Below are 19,312 nucleotides of genomic sequence, written 5' to 3' on the forward strand. Positions count from 1 at the left end.
ATAATCTAGAAAGATTCTTTGTGGGTGCTGCTGAGAGATTAGTTATGCTTGTATATGCTAACTTCTAATTATTTTGATAAAGGTTTGATAATATATTATCATTTATTGCTCTTTTGAATTATATATTGGAAAGCTTCTTTTTTTTCCTGTGTGAAATTTGCTAGTTATTGATGGTCTAAGTTTTTATAAACTAAAAAATTTTAAATCTTGGCCAACAAAGTTTCAGTAATCTAGTTTTCTTAACATGCACATTACTTATTGCTCTTTAGACTGATGATGATCATGATTCTGGCACAGAATCAGACGACGAAAGTGCTGACATTGAAGAACTGCAGAAATGTAAGTCAGGACTTAGAAATAAGTACTTTTTCAGTTTTTTAAATAGAACTGAATTATATAAACTATCTTTCTATAAATTGTTTTTCATGTGATAGTTGTGGAATTGCTCATTGTGCATGTGGAATAGAAATTGTTCCTATCAACTTAAGTACTGATTGAAACTCATTCTGGTTCAATGGACTGAATACACAAGGAATAAATTAGATTTAATGGTTTTTTACATAGAATGAATGGATGATTTTGGCTAGAAGCATAAAATCTGAAATTTATCTTCTATGAGCATTTGTAGTTGGGTGGAAGGTCCTAATTATTGTGTCCCAAATCTTAAGTTTCACACAACCACAAACAACTTTGTGGTTGTGTGAAACTTAAGATTTGCTTTAGTAAAGCAGATTTCATTATACCCTTGATTTCAGTCAAGGGTATAATGAAATATGATGAACTAGACCTGACTTGCCATAATTGTGGCAGTGACTATTTGTTTGAGACGAATGGTAATTTTCCAATTTTGTCCATAATACAGAATTAAAAGGACTTTTGTATGCCTCTCACTGAAAAGGAACGAGTTTGTCTTTAGGAAAGCAGACAAGGGCATCCAGCTTCATATAGGAGTTGAAAGCAGTGCAGAGATTTTGTCTGTAGCTCTAATTCCTCAAAAATATTTAAAACTTTAGAAATTTCAGTTTTCAAACTGAATACAAAGTTAGCTGCTTTTCCTAAAGACATTCCCTCCCCTCTCTGTTCCAGGTGTATACAAAGTTGCAATTTATTGTATTATGGATAAACCTCAAGATTATTGGAAGATCTTTCAGTATCTCTATACAATAAGTTACAAAACATGCAAGTTGGGCTTAGCTGACATGCCTTGGGCACTTGGCACAGAATGAAATGAGGAATTCACCACTCTAAATACAAACACAAAAGAAATGAGAATAAACAGATTTGAAAAACTAACCAAATTTCAAATATAGTTGTTTGAAACTTTCCAGGATTGTAAAAATGGATTTTCTTTGCCCGACAGTTAAGGCTGCCTACTGGTGCCAGTAGAGGATACTCCTCTTAAGACATTGTGCTTCTAGTCTTCCACTTTGTTATTATAATCCCAGATATGACAGAAGAAATTTTGTTGTCATGACTTTAGTTAGTTATGCTGATGCACATTGTTTTATAAATGTTTTGAACAATAGAAAGTAATTTAGCTAATGTTGGCATCAGCTGAATTTATTTTTGAGTGGCTTTTATGATTTCTATTTTGAATTAAACATTCATGTTACTTTTAATTCTTTTTTTTGACTTGTTTTATTGCAGAAAATTATATTATAAGGATGACATGATCATTCTAATACACTGGATTACACAGATGAAAAGTTTTTTTTCACTTAGTTATATTATAAATTAATGATACCAAGAAATTATTCTCAGTTTAATGACTGAAGCTTGTATATACAAGTAGCCCAGTTGTGAAGATACTTCATGTGTGAACGTTGTTTGCTTACACTTGGATAAAGAATTAAACCAAGAATATATAACTTCTTGGTATCTTTTAATTTTTAGAAATGGTTAATCATTTTAACCTTTAAAACTATTAAAGGTTAAACTATTCAGGTGCAAAAAACTATTCTACTAAACTAGAATAGTTTTTTGCGCTTGTCTTGTGTTAAGGTGCATGCCTTTTTTCAGTTTGAATTTTTGAAAGGATACTTGTTAAAATCCTTTTTAACCAAGCTGGATTATCCAATCTTATACTGAGATGGAGGGCTTCTTCCCAGGGCCGTACTTATGCACAGGCACATAAGGCTCTAGCTGGGCCCTCTAAAAATTAGTTTCAATTTAAGGGCTCCAAACAATGAGGAAGGGCCCCCAGTACACTCTAGCTCCTCAGGACCTGCCATCCTCAGGAAAAAATGTAAGTACAGCCCTGCTGCTTCCTGAAAGTATTTCTCTTACAAATGAAATAGAACTTTATAAAATTTATCATCTTGAAAACTACATATTCAGGGAAAGGTCCAAAGAATCTGGACCTCATAAAGAGGTGCATACCTTTTTTGATGAAAAATTTACCTTGATTTATTGCTTATTTTGGGAATACTATATTCGATGTGTTATGAGGTAATTAGGATATAGACATACTAGAAAAATGGCTTCAAGTTGGATCTTTCTATAAACCTTGGAATAGTTATTTCTTTTGTTTATGCTTTCCTGAGAATTTTATCATAATGAAACAAACATATGGAGGATTGTGGGTAATGAAAAGGAATGAAGTGATTTTCTTTCAGATGCCTTCCTAAAGGTCGCATTCTTAGTCAAGAGTGACCCTTTTGGAATCTAAATTTTTTTTCCAGTGGTCTAGAGGTCTTGTGAGAAATTGTCTAATAAGACTAAAAAAGATGGCAGAGTTGGTTGGAGCCAATAGGTCACCAGTAGAGATGTATAATAGTTAGTATACTTAGATTTCAAAGGCTTTTGATAGATTATCACACAAGTTGATTGTCACACTAGAGGGGATGTGGTTGGATATTAGTGTATTGGAGACTGGCTATCTGATAGGTATCAACAAGTTGTTTATGGGGGAGCAATATCCAGGAAGATTAAAGTCACTAGTGGTGTGCCTCAGGGGTTTGTTTTAGGGCCATTGCTGTTTAACTATATGTTAATATTGGTGAAGATTTGGATGGGGATATTCAGTTGTTTGAAGATGATGCAAAGTCAGAATGAACTATGAAGAGTAGAGATCTTGTGGCCTTACAAGAAGACTTGAATAAATTGAGTGAATGGAAATGGGGGATGAGAGTTCAATGTTGCAAAATGTAAGGTATTAAAATTTGGGAAACAAAGATGGGATGTAGAATTTATGCTTGGTGGAGATATATTGTTGGAGGTGGAAGAAATGGATCTTGGGGTAATAGTGGCCAAATTTTGACACATTGCCAAAATTGTGAGGACAACGCAAAGAATTCTGGGAATGAGGCTGTCTTGTAGGAGATTCTTGTTCCATTGTATAAGGCTTTGATTAGGCCACATATAGACTTCTGTGCACAGATTTGGCCACCTGGTTTTCAAAAGGACAAAGTGATGTTGGAAAAGGTCCCTAGATGACTTACTAAGGCAGTTTCCGATCTCTGGGATGTCGAATATGAGGAAAGGTAGAGAAAATGCAATTTACAGAGTCTAGTGAATAGGAGGAAGAGGGGTGATATGATAGACCTACAAGTTACTAAGGGGTTGTTTATAGGATCAATGTTGGAGAGGTTCTACAGAAAACATTGGGATATCAGGGGAGAACCAGAGGACATCCCTGGAAGCTGTATAAGAAGGTTGTGTGCAGTGAGAAGCAGGTTTTTTGTATACAAAGTTGCAAATGATTGAAATGCCTTGCTGAGAGTGGTGTCTACAGAGAACTTGAATGTGCTTAAGGCACAGTGTGATGAGCTGTGTATATGACTAAAGGACTTCCTAGATGAGTCTTTGACTCCATGAGGTCTTGGGATAATAATATAATAACCACAGGCACTACTATGGATTGCATTGTTAAACTATTTTGACTTGGTGGTTTTGGTTGCTTAGTCTACTTCATAAGCGATTTCAGTATGTATTAAAAAATAAATACTAAATCGGAAGCTGTTATGAGATTATTGGAATTGCTAGTCTGCATTCCCTTCTGAAATTAGCTATACCATAATTGCATCAGTATCACTAATTATCAAAACTGTTAGTGGCTGCCTCTGAACTGAAACTTTTTTTGCATCCCTTGGCATGCTCTTCTACGTATGAGAAATACTTGCTTGGATGGAAAATTTCTGCTCTCCAATCTGTAGATTCAAATCCTATGTTATATGAATCTTCTCAGGTGGAAGAGAGATTTTATTGCCTGGTGCAAAACCACTGCTGGTTTGGCAGCTGAAATAGCTTGGGTCCAGTTCCTAAGGCAAGGTTTTTGGATTATCTAACCCTGTCCAATTTATTGTACTACTCAAAGGTTTTAGTCTTTCTTGAGTGGGATTTGCATTTAAAAAAAAAAAAAAAAAAAAAAAAAAACTTTTTTTTTTTTTAAAATGCAAATTCTGTTGATGCAATTTATGCTATGTATCATCTCATTAGTTCATAAACATGGGGTGGGGGAGAATTACCAATCTTAAATTGGTAAATTTTAGGAAGTTAAAGGAGCATTCATTCTAAACTTTTTTAAAAAATATTCTATAATAAAATAAATCACTTAGAAAAACAGAAAGAAACAGACTTTTATAAAATCTAACATCTGTTTCTAGTAATACATTTTGAATTCCATTAATTGTAAAATTTCTCTGATAAATAGCTAAATTGCAAAAGTTAATTTGCAGTCGTATTTAAAGAAATAAACTACACCTAATCCTCTCCCTGATGACTTATATTTAACAGATTATTGTTCATCTAGGTTATGTCTAAATAATAAACATGGATTTGTAGAGTTCATTAGTAGACAATACTTTAAGAAATGGTAATATTTCAAATGCCATTTTAATTTGTTTTTTATATAATTTTTAGATATGGATAACATTATTCACTTGGATGGTCAGGATGATTCCTCAGACTGTACTGAACGAGTAGCTGAAGTAAATGGTGATTCAAGCCATGCTTATGCCCATATACAGAGGCATCAACAGCACTCAAGGGCCTCAAAAACAGAATTGGAAAGTCCGATCCCAGAACCAGCCTTAGACTCTGCACTTCCAAGTGACAGTGATCATAATTATGACCATCATAGCTCTGAAGAAGAATTAGAAGTTATAAATAGTTCAAGTGTCATTCACAGAGAAAGGAATTGCCAACATCCTGAAAAAAGAAAATGGTCACAAGCCAATCGCCTCAGTTTTGGTGAGAACTCTGGCTCTTCAGATGAAGAAGTGCGGGACCTTATGTGCTTTTCAGCTCCTGTGGAGTTTCGTTCTTCCCCACCCGCTAATGTTCATAAGCCCAGTCATTCGCTTTCACCACCACCAAAGGTATTCCATTCATCATCAGCAAACATTCCACCACATGAGCTGTGTTCTGTCTCTCCTAGGAAGAGGCACAGGCGCACACCTACAGCTAATAGTGGTGGTGCTAATATTCAACGACCATGTTTGGACTTTGAAAAGATGCAGCAGGTAAGCTGCTGGTGCAGTCTTTAATACATTTTTAAAAAGCACTGAAAACTCATCAGAAGATAGTAACTCACTGAAATTTAATTTTAGGATTTTTCATCTAGTAATACTTAAATAGTATTTAAGTTGTATTCATTGTTGATATAACATGTTTATTAACTTGAATATTGCATCTCCCCAGTGATAAAATGTAACACATTCTAATAATTTTGAAAACTGGTTTATCCTGAATAAATTCTAATTCCTCTTCTCCACTTTCTTAGTTCCTCTTCATGAAGAGGATAATGCCCTGCTGCAAATGCCATTCCTTTTTTAAACTGCTTTAAATTGGCTAATTTGCTTAAGCTGAATATATATTTTTTTTTTTTCCAAGCATTAATGGTCAGATGTGACCTATCATTTACTTTTTTTACAACAGCTATTTGTTTGAGTAAACTGATACTGTTCTAAAGAAACGGTGACATTTGACATTGCAATTTTAAGTCATTTGACTAATTTATGATTTATCAAATGCCAAGCTAGCAGAACTATGACCTTCTCATTTATAGGATAAGCTTTTCATCATCCCTTTTGTTCCCTTTAGCTATAACAGTGATATCAACTGAGTCTTTATTTGTATTAAGTTCCTCAAATTTTCTAGAAATTAGTTTAAATTAAACTGATTTTTAAAGACTTCCCATTTATTTAAATGCTAATGAAATATGCTTTTCTAAAAAAAGAAAAAAAACATAGGATAAACTATTTTCAGTATATAAAAATAGTTTTATAAATTAATTTTCAGTTATTTAAAATATACATCTTTCTACTAGTGAAATACTGTTCAAACCAGCATTTGATGGTTGCAAAATATTTCAGTCCAATAAAAAATCCTTTTACTTGGATTATTTTATGCATATGAAAAACTAAGGATTTTCTTTTAATAGTGAATACTTGAAAGCTACACACAAATGTTTAATACTGAGTACATGCAAATTAATATAATGTGCTATATTAATCAGTATTATGCATGTACTTAAATTTCTTGATTCAGACAGTTTCATAAGATTTATATTTTGAAATAAGTCAATAGATTACATGTCTTTTTAAAATCATGTTATCAATCATAATGCAGTTTTGTCTAATTTCATTATTATGAGGAAAAAGTGCCTTAGCTGCAAATCTAATGGTTTGTTAATAAGCAGACTTGATCTCATTTATGTGATCATGATCACAATATGCTTCTGTATTTATTTCATTATATTTACATATGCATTACATAATTGATTCTGGTTGTAATTGACACTTTGTAAATATCTTTTTTTTTTTTTTCCAGTCGATTTGTGTTACACTTTTGTTTAGTTATTTTGTATATATTCTTAAATGCTCGATTTCTTTGCATACAAAAAAAAAAATCGCAGGCAAAGGCTAACACTTCTGTTAAAGCTTTAAATTAAATTACAAGCATTTAGTTTTCATATAACAAATCTTTTTTTATGGTAACTAATTTGATAATTACTTAACAGCGTTTTTAGGTTTGTTTATTGTTTCATTAATGCGATCGAAGTGCTTTAATTACAAATCTTATGATTCGTTGAGTGAAAAAATCTTATTTAATCTAGATTACTATAATTTGTATAAGATTATGTACAGTGCCCTTTTAAATGAGAGAATTATACTCTGGTTTGTAGGCTTCATTCTTCAACATGCAGATAGCCTTACATAAAGCATGAATCCTGTTAAATAAGAAGAGATTTATTTGATATTTTGGAAACACAGAAGATGTCATGCATTTTTAATTTAAATATTAAAAACCAGCGCATACATCTTAATCTTATATTTCATCTTGGTCAGCATTTTTTGAAGTAACTTATGATGGACAAGTACCATAAATTAAAGATGCCAAGAAATTATATTATCAGTTTAATCCTTTTTCCATGTGTAAGCTTAGAAAGTTTGCATATGAAGTATCTTTACGAACTTAGACAGTACCATTTTTGTTCCATGACCCGACTCAAACTTTTTTGTGGACATTATTGAAGTGAGTTTCAAAAAAAAAAAAAAAACTTTTGTTCCTGAAACAGAAATCAGGTCTCTGTTAATTTTTATTTATTTTGTTTATATATATATATAAAATCTTGATCAATATATTCTTTCTTTCCTCCTTTGGGGTTAGGGTTTTATTACATGATTCAGACTGTATGTCTGAATTGCCACTTAGTACAATCTGTTTTAATGTTTCACATAACTGAAACATTCATCAATAATAGTTCTTGAATATTGCATTTATTAGCATTTGAGTCCTTAGTTGGCTAGTTTGTCCTAAAAGATAGGAACAAATTAGACATAGCTTTTATTGTATTTGTCAGATCTTCAGCTATCCAGAAACAAAGCTTAAATTTTATTGAAAAAGTCTGAAGCTTTTGATAAATCTTTTGTAGAAATCCATCACTTCAAAATGAGTATATATAATGTGAATCAAAATATGAGAATTCTAAGTCTGTCGTCTAATTCCCATGATTAGAATTGTTTTGTAAATTCAAAGATTCTATTTGGAGATCTAATTGCCTTTTTTATGTAATATTGTCACTAATAAGGAATGACCATGTCAGTTATTTATTGATGCACTAATTTAAAAAAAAAAAGGCAAGGCTCTGCCCAAGTAATTTTGCTAAAATTACCGTTCATATGTTTTCTAATGCACAGGCATGTGTGCAGCCAGTCAGTTACATTCAAAGCAAGCGTGGGCCTGCAAGACCATAATTGTTGATTTTGGACCGCCCTGCCTTAGATAATAATCCAAATGGTGAGTGAAGTTTTACACTACATATTTCTATTTGTACATGCAGTCCTTGTTGCATGACTTGATCATTCAGCTGTCAACACATGTCAATTGTCATTCTTGCTCATCTTTTCTGAATGTACTGTGACCTGAAACAGTGGCATATAATTTAGTTTGATAGTATGAAATAATTCAGATTAAATCTTTTGTTTGCAAAAGGATTCATATCAGTATTTGGAGACATAGACTGTATTTAGCTATTTTAAATTATAGATGTTTACATCTACAGGTTGCTCTTATCTAGTAATTATTACTTTTTTTTTTTTTTAAACTAAATGTAACTATTTGGAGGTAAAATTTTGACTATTTCCAAAAAGAAACTGGAATAAGTTGAAGTATATATACTTATTGCCATGACACCTTCCCTCATGTTTGTCTATACTTCAACAGTTGGAAGTTGATTTTTAATAAGCCTAAGATGAGTGAAGCTGGTTTTTGTATTAGGACATTTATGCATCCAGGACTAGCCTTCTAAAACTAATGTCCAGGAGGTTACCTAGTTCAAAATCTACTTTAACTATTTCAGAGTACATAAACATATACCTGTTTGTAATCTGAAACAGGTAAATATCATAAATTTTTCAAATAAGATATTTGAGTGAGTGCCTGCCATCATGGAAACCATTTATGGATCTGTTGGTATGATTGCCAGCTAACTGATACTTTTGCAAACCACTATAAAAGCTGTTTAATTAGCATAATATTATAATAGTTAAAGTATATGATAATATTCATAACATAATTTTTAAAAAAAAATTGATATTATGAATAGTATATATTTTAATGTTCTTCTGCAATGCTGTCATGCAGCAGTGAAAAAATCTGGCATAAGCTCCAGTATTAAAAGAGAATTTAGGTCTAATTAGCTCATAACTTATTTTGTTATTTTAATATTTCAGTAAACTAAAGCATTAGTCAGCAAATGCTTAAAAATTAAGTGCTTAAAATGACAACTTGCATTACCAAATGTTGAAATAGTTTTGATATCTTAAGTATATTTTGTAATAGTTGATTTTTCTTAAATATTCTTCTGGTAATTAATTCTAAATTGCTGTTTAACTTATGAATAGTATGAAGAAAAATATTCAGTTATTTGTATATTACAGAATTGGATTGCTGGTTCTGAAGAGACTAATGAATGTGGATAGATAAGCTGGATATGTCATCAATTTCAAAAAAAAAATGGCACTCTTACTTGAAAAATGCCTTTTTTATATTAATCCCACCGAAAGTTGTAAAACTAGCACATTGGTGCTGTAACCAGAAAAAATTAAACTCTGACAGAGTGGTTCGCATATCCACTCTCCAACCAAAAGGCTGCGGGTTCGAATCCCTTCGTGGGCATGGATGTTTGCGATTTGTCTGTGGAAATACTAGTGGTGGCTGGTATTGGTGGATTGAGTGGAGACAGTTGTAGAGCAGGTGCCTTCCTTGATGAGTCTTTGGACTCCCTGGAGGTGTCAAATAATAATAAATAAAAAAAAAGCTTGTTTTCCAAACAGAACCAGTTCTTGGGAAAAAGCGTTTTGGAAATTCTAAATAGAATGGAAGAAGGTGATGTTAGTTCACTAGGTTAAAAGCTGAAGCGTAAATGCATGTTGACCAGCTTTTTTTTTATTTTTTTTTTTTTATTTATTTATTTATTTATGAGGAAAGAAAGTGGAGGAATAATGCAAGTTAATTTAGAACAGTATCTAATGTAACTACCTATTGGAAAAAGTTGCAAAAATACATTCCAGTTACTTTCTTATAGATTGTGTGTGAGAGAGAGAGAGGTGTTAACCAGAACACTTAATCATTTTAGGCAGTTTCTGGTGCACCCTTCTAACGTAAAAACGGTATCCAAAAGATCAGATGGGGATGCTGTGTTAAGTATGACAGTGAATAAGATAAAAAGATCCCTGAAGGATCTTTTTATCTTATCTGGAAATCTGAGTTATCAAAAATGAAGGGTAATGAAATGAATTTTAAGAACACTTTGGTAACAGAGTTGACAAGATTGGCCTCATTTCACTAAATATTAAGTAATATGGCATATAAAAATCCTGTACTGAAAGGTTTGGCAAATGAAGAAATGGAATGGAGTATATTCTCATCCTCAAACCATGGATAAGATTTGAGATGGACAGTGGATGGATGAAAAGTGGAACACTGAGTACTCCACTTGGGAAATCTGAAGAGAGGAAGAAAACAATCGGGAAGGAAACTGGCAGTCAAGGTGCTGCTGATGATAGGATCATAACCTAGTAATCTGGTATGTCTCTGCTTAACCCAAACAAATATTCTGAAAATATCAAGAGCAACAATTCTTCAAATTGTTGACTCATGGATAATTGTAAAAGATCTGTACATTGAATGGTAGAATTTTGGTTGAACCTCTCATAGTAAACAGGTTGACTGACCTGTTATTTTGAGAGAAAATGAACTGTCAGTAGATTTTTCCATTTATTTATGAATAAAGCTTAATATAAATGTGCTTCCATGTAGTAAGGTAAATCCTGGATGGGCATATGGCATGCTTTACAGCAGGTAAAGAAAACTAGAAATGAAAAGCTGAAGGTTGAACAAATTAAATTGGATTTTAATTATACTATGTGAGGATATGAGAAGTATCAGCTCTTCCTGCACTTGGTGAAACAGTAATTCAAAATCCTGATATGAGAAGGTATATGGCTGATAATTATAAAAAGGCTCAGGAAGCAGCTTATGGCAATAGCATAGAATAAGGAATTAGGGGAGATCAATGGTATATGCAACTAATCAAGAAATAATTACTATTAATGTCTGTATATCAAACATTAAGAGGACAGGGTGGTGCATATTAAATTAAGCTGTTTGAACTCGATCTGTCTGAATGCCAGCAAATTGTGTAGTTTTAGTGTCCTAGAAAGAGGATGTCTAGTGGTGTGCCACAAGCTTCTGTTCTAAAGCCATAACTTAAATCTTAAATTTCTTATTAGGATGAAAACATTTTAAAAATCCCTTTGACAAAAGTAGTTGCACATCAACAGGAATGGTTGACTAAACTTGGTTCTGATGTATCAGTTTTCTATGTTATGTACTTGAATCTTATTTTTTGTTTACTCTTGAACTGCTTTTTAACATCCATATCCATAAGTTTTGTATTGTTAATGTTTCTTCATCTGTATTTTGAATTGATATTGACTAATAAGAAGTTTATACTTAATTGCAAAAGGCTGTTCATTGCTTACTTTTATGCACATTATAGTAATTCTCATTGAAGCCTGGATAGTTATCATTGATAATAGCTTACTAAAATGATTAAGATCTGTTGATAAGTTCTTTTGGATGTTTTTGGATTTGTCATCTGTATATTATAATCAGCATTACAGTATAAGGAGATAAACCTAAGTAATAGGATTAAAAACTTAGGTTTATCTCCTTATACTGTAATGCTGATTATAGTGCATTACAGTATAAGGAATTTTGCATAGATTTTTCATATCAAGATCTTTGTGGATTTTGTTATGATTTCCAGCCTGTCTTTGTTTATTTAAACAAACCAATGAAAGGCTTTTAATACTGGACCAAAGTGTATACTACTTGCTGTAATGGTTTAGTAATTTCAGTGCTTTCAAGGTCACTACAGACATTGTTTTCAAGTACTTGTTTTACATATTAAATTTCATTCATGCTGTCTAGTGTGCATTGCATAATAAATGTTACTGTGGATATTTTGTTTTTATATATATTTTCTAGAAGGTCAAGGTAACTAAGTATTCATTGTGCTGCTAATTTATAAAGGCACACCTTGAAACATTGCACTTGAGTTTTCTTCGCAAACTAATCATTAAATTAATACATTATTCATCGGGAATATACTACACTCAAATTTTCTGTCTGAAGAAGAAGAAAAAAAATTTATGCATATTTCTTCTAGTGTATTTGTCTGGAAGTTCTTAATACAATTCTGCAAATGTTTTTTGCAAATATGCATATCTGTATGAGATTGCAATGCTGCTGTGTTAGCATGAATATACCTATACAATCATTTGTATAATATAAAAATCACCAGTTCAAATTGTTGATGTGATAAATTTACTGTCATTGACACTTAAATGCTTTTTTGATTCATGTGAATGTTTATTAAATGTCTTAATTGTAATAGGAAATCTGATCTGTGCAAGTTAGCTTGGTGTCCTAATGAACTTAGAAGAAACTCAAATTACTGATAATTAGTTTCACTGACCCTCTGGCCTTGGAAATATTTAAAGAAAATACATGTAATAAAACTTGTCTGATAAGGAGCAGAATAATTTAGCAAACTGACTGTTAGTGTGTGCACTTTTTTTTTTTACAGATCACTTCAAGGTTCCATCTCAAATGTTCTTTGGTTTGATGAATTAACATTTCTTTGATACTAAGGACTTAATGCATGCAATATGAAAAATTTCTTTACTTTACCTGTCTTAGGATGGTAGTGTAAAACTATCTAGAAATTTTGATCCCATGAATGTAGTAAGATGTGCTTTCCTTCTCCCATCCTGAGAAACTAATTTCTACTAACAAGTTATCAAAGTTAGGTTTTATTGCAGTGTTCTATCATCAGCAGAACTATGGAGTAGATTTGAAGTTATCTACAGCAGTTCATTAGAATATGAAAGTGTAGAGAAAGTTGAGCTCTGATATCCTAGCATTGAAATTTGAGGATTGAGATTTATCACATGCACCACTGAGCTTGAAACAATTCAAGATAAATCTTTAAATGTCAAAGATCCATACACCACACTTAGTGCATCATTCATTTCAACATAAACTGAATTGGTGTTCTTTATCCATTGATTCATTTTTTTTATTAACATCAACACCTTCACAATAGCATTGTTCAATATTTTGGTCATTGCATTCTTATAACCATTCTTTTGGTTTTTCACTTGGCCTCAAATTGCAGTAACTTCAGTAATTTATTAATATTTAAGCTTATAAAATGCGAGGGAGGGTCTATCCATTGACATTATTTTTGGCAAAGGAAACTCGTCCCATTAAGAAACCTTTTGTCTTTCTTAAGACAACTTATGTTTTAGTTGAACTCTATTTTATCCTTATCTTACTAAGTCCCATAAGTTTTATATTGTTAAAGTAGCTTTATTTTGTGTGGTTAATATCCATGTTCAAAGTCTTAGCAATGCACCTCAATGAATTTTGTGAAAATGTTAGATAACAAATGGTTTGGCACATCTACATTCAATCTGTGCACTCTGGAAAAAAAGAGATCCAGCATAAGTTGAACTTTGTCTTTTAGAAAAACAAGAAATTAATAAAGAATGATTGGGAAGGAAGTGAGATGGAAGGTCCAAGTTTCTTAAGAAGAATAGATGTCAGTTTTGTGATTTTGATGGAAACTGTTAGCATAGACCATAAGATTTTATGTATATTTGGAATATTTGCATTTCCTCCCCACCCATTTTTTTTATTAAATCTCATCTATGTGCTCACAAACCTTTACACATCACTTCTTTCCAAACAGAAGATAAGAGCAGTAATACCATATCCATTTCTGTTATTGTCATAATGTTGAATTCTTAGGAACATACCTCCAATGATCTGTTATTCAACCTTCAAATGAACAGACTTTCAATTAACCAACTCTTGAATGGGTTAATGTGTCAACTTGTATATGTTATCTGACTGACAAATTGCATTCACACTGTGGGTGGATAATTAGGATTTGAATATCAAAATTTTTACAGCACAAGTCTTAAGTTTCTTAACATTTTAGATCATTAAGGAAATTTTGCAAGTTTGTACTGATATCATGTAGTACTGATACTACATGAATCAATTTGTGACATAAGTTGGTTTAGATGGATCTTTCACCACTTACAGCATAGTCCTGTCATTACAGTACAGTTCTTTTTGCATTCTATCTCTTCATTTATAACAATTTCCTCTAGTGCATTGTTAATAATGTAGTTGGATAGAAAGATATGCAACAATTGCTTAGCATTCCTTCTAAAATTAGACTAATGTGAGAGAATAAGTTCTGGTTTTGCCAAGTGTATGATTTTACACTTCAGCTTAAAGGGATATTAGATTGTGTATTATATTGATGGATTCCACTGCAAGTTACGGTAATTCATCAGTGTCGATTATGGTAATCTTGTAAAATTAAAATGTTGGCATATTATTTTCTAATATGCTAGCAACAAACTTAATACCCACTGAAACTTGCAGATCATGATTATTTTATTTTTTTTAATAGGTTTTTCTTAGAAATACTGTGGACCCTATCATGAACTGCCCCACCACTGTCATAAACGTATATTGGTATATATTGTTCTGGATTCCATCAGTTTTCTTTATGCTATCAGTTTTTCCTTTAGACTTAACTTTTTTTTTCCTGATGATGATTTTTATTCAACTTCTATAATTGCAAAGTAAACATTATGGAACTACCTTAAATCATAAAATATTAATTTTGATGTATCATCAATATTTATACACTGTAACTATGCAGTAGGTTTTGCAACCTCTTATGTGAGATTATGTGTTTTAAAAAAAAAAAAAAAAATTCAGAGGTACATGTCTGTTCCATTTCTCATGATTTTATTTTACTACAACACTCATTTTTGTTTCTCTCTCCTTTAGTAATAGAATGGTGTATTGTACTCTAGTTATGTAACAAATACAACATTCAAATAAGTTTAAAAAAAATAATAATAATAAAAATGAAGTTATAAGTTTTATAGGGTTGATACTGAAAAATTTCTTCTGTATGTAATAGAATGGGAGATCATCTTTTGAAGTTCTGGTTAGTAAGGCATGAGATTTATTGTTTTGGAGAGTGTGAATGAGTGGAATGGGCTGCCATTATGTGGTTGTGAATGAGTTTAAGCAAATGTGTAACTAATGCATGAATAATGGTTAGCAGACCAGTAGTCCTTAACTGTTTGTGTGTCATAAGCTTGTCCTCTAGCATTTTTTTCATTTATTATAGATTTAATTTTTAATTATCCATCATAAACCTTTACTCCATTATGCCTATGCTTTCCAGTTGAAGTACACCTCTTTCTTGTATCTTCCCTTAAAATCTGAATTTTATTTTTTAATTTATTCTCTACACATTCAGTATTCAGAAAATGGAAGGCCATGGTTTATTTTAATTTTTTTAAAATTTATTTTTCCCTTTCAGAATGTTACTATTTTATGCTAATGAAATTAAAGATTAGTTTCCTTATCTTACAGACAGTCATATTTTGTATAACTACAGTGCTGTTAAGTCCTAAATAAGGAAGATTGTTTCTTTGAATTTGCATATCTAGTTTAAATACGTCTCAATTGAATAAGTTTTAGGTTTGAATGTATTTATTCATGGAAATTCAATACAAAAGTTATATCAATAATGTTTGGCTTATGCTGAAACTCAAAGCAACCAATTATCTTGCTGCCAGCCCTGAATCGCCTGTTACAGTGATTCAGGGCTGGCAGCTGTGTGGTGTTGGGGGGGGGGAGGGGTAAATTGTGATTTATCTTGGGTGGGCAGGGGAATGAATGTTATAAATCACTTAATAGGCATATGAATTTTCTAGTCTCTTGATATTAACAATTTTTTATTGAAATGAATACTTCCTCATTGGAAGTAGAATGGCCTGGTTTCCTCTAAAATTTGAAATATTATAGGCCTATTTTTAAGACAGGTGCCCTTACCCCTGTTTAAGAAAAGCACATGCATGTTTAGTTATCATCCCACTGGGGAAGAATTTAGATATGTTATCCATTGTCACAGTACTTCTAATTATAGTTCAGAATGAGATATAAAAAAATGTGTTTTTATTTCTCATATTACTTTCATGGTGCAGTTTTGTTGCGACATAGCACAGAATTGATCAAACTTGTCCTCGGATTTCATTTTTTCTGAGACATCAGATGAAGATTATTATAAACTTCAGCATAAATCAGAAGTGATTATTCTTCTGGAAACAGTAAACTTTCATGATTGAAAAAAAGTAAAGCAGGTTTTTGGGAAAATGCACTCGTTTCTGTTTTAGCTGTAGGTATTTTATTGCATCTCCAAGGATATGTTTAAAAATATTTACAATTTCAAAACTTTGAGATGAAAAATAACCTGAGATGTGCTTGAATGCAGTTTTATTTAAGACTGCCTTTGAAAACTTCAAATTGTTGCAGAGTTCACTACATTTCAGAGAAGGTACTTTTTTTTTTTTATCAAAAATAGTAAAAACTAGTTCATTCTGAGGTCAGCAGTGTTCGTAATTCTAAAGAGCCTTGGGTGACATTGCAATTTGTTGGCAAGGTGCCAATTTTCTTTGGCAACAGTTTGAGATACCTGGTCTTTTTGGTAACTTCCTCCTCCTTTCTATGTATCAGTAACAACTTTTTTGCTTTTTAAATCTGAAATTTTAACAAATTTAGAATGACACTAAGGAGGAAAGGTGTTCTTTGTGCTTCACTTAATTGATATATTAATCATTAATTGAAGCTTATTTTGGATAATATTTTGCATTGTTAGTTATGTTTTTTATAGGTCTACAGTTAAAATTAGATGAGGTAATTTGGGAACATGAGTTCAGTAAACCTGATATTTTGTGTTATACACTTATAAACAAAAAGCGTACTTAGTTCTAGTAAGTATATTAAAGAATTGTTTGAAGCAACATAAGAATAAAAATATGTATCCCTTATTCCTGTTGCAGAAATAATATTTTATTATTTCAAAAGGATATATCAGGAAATGATCCTGTTCAAACTCAGTATGTTAGCAGTGGATCACCTGTTATACAGTTATCCTTCCACTGAAGAAGGGTAACTGTATAACTTTTGTTTTACTGAAAAACTTTAATTTTGCATGTGCATTGACCACAGCTTAATAGAGCAATCCTCTTACCTATTGTTATTTACTCTAGTTTAAAATTTGAAGAGCCTCCATAGCTCAGTTAATATTTCCAATGCTCTTTTGATGAAGACTGGGTTTGAATTTAATTTTACTTTCCACTAACTGAGCCATTAAGGATTTTTCATCCTCTTGTGAACCGGCTCTAAAAATGCATGAATTTACATACATACAACTAGCTTCAGCCTTAGTTGTAATTACAGAACAACAAAAATAAAATTTTTATTTGCAAGTAGTTACTGAGTAAGTATGCCATTATGAGTTTCATATGGTTATTATAAAAAAATAAATGATTTAAATAAGTTTATCAAAATATTCTGTAATTGTGATCTACAACAATCACGTGTTTCAAATATTAATATGGCTTTTCTTAAAACAAGAATATGATAGAAACAACCAAATAAAATTTAATTACAACCAAATTTCAACAAAACTTTATGAAATTTAATTGTACTAGCTATATTAAACTAAAACTTTAAGGTAGTGAGCAAACTCAAATATTGCTATAACAAAGATGGATACTGTAGCTGTTCCTAGTGGAGGGGAAAAAAAGATTACAGCAAACATGTAGAGCAAGTCGTACTTGTTTTACTTTGTTTAGTAAATAGCTTGAATTAAGAACTTTGTATCCAAATCACCCAACTGTAAACATTAACCTGGGATTTTCATCCTGAAGTATATAAATAATGCACTTAGAGCAAAGTTGAATGACACTAATATCAAATCAGTGCCTTTTGTGTATAGCAGATAAAATAAATCTTGCTTAATTTTTCATGTCTCATCTATGTCAAATTTTTTTTTTTTTTTTTTTTTTTCCCCTTCCTCCTGTGTAAACTAGCTAGTTCAGAAATTGTGACAATTGGATTTTCTCAACTAGTGACACTGGTTCACTGAATTTAAATATGACAACTTTTATAAAATTAGAAAAGTTATTAATCATAATGACAACTGTAAGCTACATCTTTGCATTTTAAGGAACACTTTTACTGCAAGCAGTTATTAGTAACAAATCATTTTAATTTTTCTTATTCACTTATACTGGTTTGCATCTACTCTCCAGATGCTGAGAGGTTTACTGTTTTTGCTATCTCCAGCTAAAATTTTTAGGTTGATAAATAGTTTTGCAAGTAGAACAAGGTATATAATTTTGTATTCTTCTCACAGGAATTAGTAAATTTTATATTAGACTTGTATCCAACAATTACTAAGATGTATGTTGGATTTTCTGTTCAGAATATGTATTTCAACTCTTTAGGCTTCCTTCAGTGTGTGTGTGTATGTCTGAAACTTGAATGTTTAATTTTAACATCTTCTCAGATGATGTTAATCTATCTTAATAGTGGATGTAAAATTTTTTTTTTTTTTTTTTTTTCCAGTTGATGAAATAATGACTACACAAACAGAAAGGTGGTAAAGTCTTAGTAAAAGATAGTTTTCTGGCTGACTTATTCATACCATTCACCTACCATGGCTCTAAAAACTTGCAGAAAATGTGTAAGGTATGTAGTATGAATAAGTTGGCCAACTCCTGGAAGTTTAGATCCAGACACATACAGAGTTGAACTTGCAAATATTATTCACTAATTTGCTGAAGAATAAATCCATATTCTTCAGCAAATTAGTAGCACTTGAAGAAAATTTCATGTAGACTTAAATCTTCTATCTACTTGGTCTGTATAAACATATTTTAATAACATATTATAGCTTTCTATTACCTTTTTTTTTTTTTTTAATACAAAACTAAATTTACACTTTGTGGAAAAACCTACTCAAGCAATATGTCAGTCTAGTTAATTCTCTTTTGCAAAAATAAATTGGGTAGCATTAATAGTTTGCAAGGGAAAATCCCATTTATAAAAGATTGTTTTTATCACTCTTAATAAGAGTGAAATAAGGATTTGATAACCAAGGCAGAGCAATGGCAAAGTAAAATGGTCTTGCACTAGGCAACCAATCTGCCAAAAGATGAGCAAATGTCCATGCTGTAGTAGGATTTGAACCCATAGCATACTGGAAAGCAGAAACACTCTCTCCCCAAGACCAGTGTAATATGAAACTGTAATAATTAATATATATTAAGTCATCCCATTTTGGAATTTTAAATCTAGCTGTAATAAACTTGGTGAATAAATAGCAGACTATTAGTATGATGAACTTTTAAAA

At 31.5% G+C, this 19,312-nt stretch overlaps 1 protein-coding gene across 3 annotated transcripts in view; it reads left to right on the forward strand.

The window, feature by feature from the left end:
- LOC150102476 (uncharacterized) overlaps positions 1-19,312 on the forward strand; it is a 54,081-nt gene that overhangs the window by 25,306 nt on the left and 9,463 nt on the right. For 2 of the 3 annotated variants that reach the window (XM_090399239.1, XM_090399241.1), the window contains 2 exons: positions 270-339; positions 4,861-5,462. In XM_090399239.1, coding sequence (XP_090255365.1) covers positions 270-339; positions 4,861-5,462 — 672 coding nt within the window. Of the gene's footprint in view, positions 1-269; positions 340-4,860; positions 5,463-8,141; positions 8,242-19,312 lie in introns of all 3 variants that reach the window. The other variant, XM_090399240.1, reaches the window with a different exon arrangement.

This window comes from Typopeltis vanoorti, chromosome 10, assembly GCF_054136105.1.
Source record: "Typopeltis vanoorti isolate ZY-2024b chromosome 10, IOZ_Tvanoo_1.0, whole genome shotgun sequence".
Lineage (NCBI taxonomy): Eukaryota > Metazoa > Arthropoda > Arachnida > Uropygi > Thelyphonidae > Typopeltis > Typopeltis vanoorti.